This window comes from Erinaceus europaeus, chromosome X, assembly GCF_950295315.1.
Source record: "Erinaceus europaeus chromosome X, mEriEur2.1, whole genome shotgun sequence".
Classification (NCBI taxonomy): domain Eukaryota; kingdom Metazoa; phylum Chordata; class Mammalia; order Eulipotyphla; family Erinaceidae; genus Erinaceus; species Erinaceus europaeus.
The window spans coordinates 27373399-27375481 of NC_080185.1; the positions used below are offsets into that span (position 1 = coordinate 27373399).

Here is a 2083-nt window from a genome sequence, read left to right on the forward strand (position 1 = left end):
CCCTACCTTAGGGGCATGCTGACTGTTAAGAGACCTGTAATTTCTGACATATTTCAACAATAATTACCTCCACTGCTTTTCTATTTAACTCATGTCCACTTTGCTAATAAACGGACTCTAGGATTCTGGGATTCTAAGACTCAGATTCTAGGCACGCTAAGAGTCCCCTGGTGTCTTTTACTTCATGTCACCCCTGTCATGAGCGAGAAAGAACCAGCCCGTTACCTTTCCCCTGGAGACTACCCCGCCGGAGAGAGAGAGCGATACCCCGAGAAAGATGTCTAATTACCAAAAAAAAAAAAAAAAAAAACCAAGGTTTATGTCGCTGATGGAGTTCTATGCCTATAACATTTACTTTTATATACCTACTGCTCTTATTCTGTGTGAACTGTAATGGACACATTCATGGCTCCTGGACATCATGTGGTTTGAAAGGATGTTTTACATTCGTAGCACAATTGCACACAAACACCTTAGTGGTGAGCACAGAGAGAATACTCAATAAGATGCTGTGTTTCAAGGGATTGGGCGGTAGCGCAGCGGGTTAAGCGCACATAGTGCCAAGTGCAAGGACAGGCTTTAGGATCCTATTTCGAGCTCCTGGCTTCTCACCTGCAGGGGAGCCACTTCACAGACAGTGAAGCAGGTCTGTCTATTTTTCTCTCCCCGTCTGTCTTCCCTTCCTCTCTTCATTTCTCTCTATTCTTTCCAACAACGATGACATCAATGACAACAACAATAATAACTATAACAACAACAAAACAACAAGGGCAACAAAAGAGAAAAAAAAAACCAAAAAAAAAGATGCTGTATTTTACAAAGCACAAACTCAAATTTCTTAAACTGCATTTTCATTGGTTTTCCTGCACGTTAAGATGTGAGGAGAACTTTTAGAACCTTTCATTTCCTTTGACTAACCTCCTAAGCGCACTTTTCACATCCTTGTTTCTCAGAGTATAAATGAGGGGGTTTAACATGGGAGTAATGGCTCCATAAAAGATTGAAAAGACTTTGTCCTCTTCCTGAGATTTTTTTGAATGAGGTTTCAGGTACATGTAGATGGCTGTCCCATAAAATATTGTGACCACAGTCAGATGAGATCCACAGGTGGAGAAAGCTTTGAACCTGGCCTCCAGAGAATGAATCCTTAAGACAGCCACTGCAATACGAACGTAGGAAATGAGGATGAAGGTGAAAGGCAAGGGTAGTGTGAACACACTGATAACCAGACCCAGCAGCAGACTAACAGGGGTGTCTGAGCAGATGAGCTTCAGCAGGGCCTGGACCTCACAGATAAAATGGTTGATGACATTATGTCCACAGTAATGAGCAGGAATTGCAATGATTGGTATAAGAGCTACTAAGAAGGCACTGGTCCAGGTTCCCAAGGCCAAATGTATGCAGACCTTATTGTTCATAATGATGGTGTAACGCAAGGGATTGGAGATAGCAACAAACCTGTCATAAGCCATGACAGCAAGGAGGAGGCACTCTGTTATCCCAAGAAAGAGGCATGTGGTCATCTGGGCATAACAACTGGTATAGGAAATGGTAGGGAAGTCCCTGAAGCACTGGGCCAAGACATATGGTTCCCAGCTGGTGGAGTAACAGATATCAAGGAAGGATAAGTTGCTGAGAAAAAAATACATAGGGACGTGAAGTTGAGAATCCCACCTCACTACAACAACAATAAGACTGTTTCCAAACATTGTGATGAGGTAGAGAAGCAACAGTCCTAAGAAGAAGGCAGCCTGGATTTGAGGCTGTCTGGAAAATCCAACAAGGATGAATTCGGTTACTTCAGAGGCATTGCCTCTTTTTAGATTGCCCATTTAATCCTCTCAAATACTGTGAAAGAAGAAAAACACAATGAACGCCATTTACTTGAGGTAACAAGAGGAATAGCATCAATAGCTTATTAAAGTTTGTGCTCTGGTGCTCTGATTAATTATTATGTGTCATTTCTTTTCACTGGATTAGGCTCAGTTGTTCCAGGATCCAATTGTGAAACTGTAGGTTTGCGTTACTTTGCTATCTTACAGAGACTTATATGATCAGAAAGGGCTAATTAAGTTGCTTGGGT

At 42.1% G+C, this 2083-nt stretch overlaps 1 protein-coding gene across 1 annotated transcript; it reads right to left on the reverse strand.

The window, feature by feature from the left end:
* Positions 1-890: 890 nt before the first annotated feature.
* On the reverse strand, positions 891-1832 carry LOC103108160 (olfactory receptor 13H1-like). Its single transcript, XM_007517034.1, has one exon. The coding sequence runs from the start codon at positions 1830-1832 to the stop codon at positions 891-893; it is 942 nt and encodes a 313-aa protein (XP_007517096.1).
* Positions 1833-2083: the final 251 nt, after the last annotated feature.

Coding starts and splice junctions, on each gene's coding strand:
- LOC103108160 (XM_007517034.1), bottom strand. CDS start 1,832: ATGGGCAATCTAAAAAGAGGCAATGCCTCTGAAGTAACCGAATTCATC.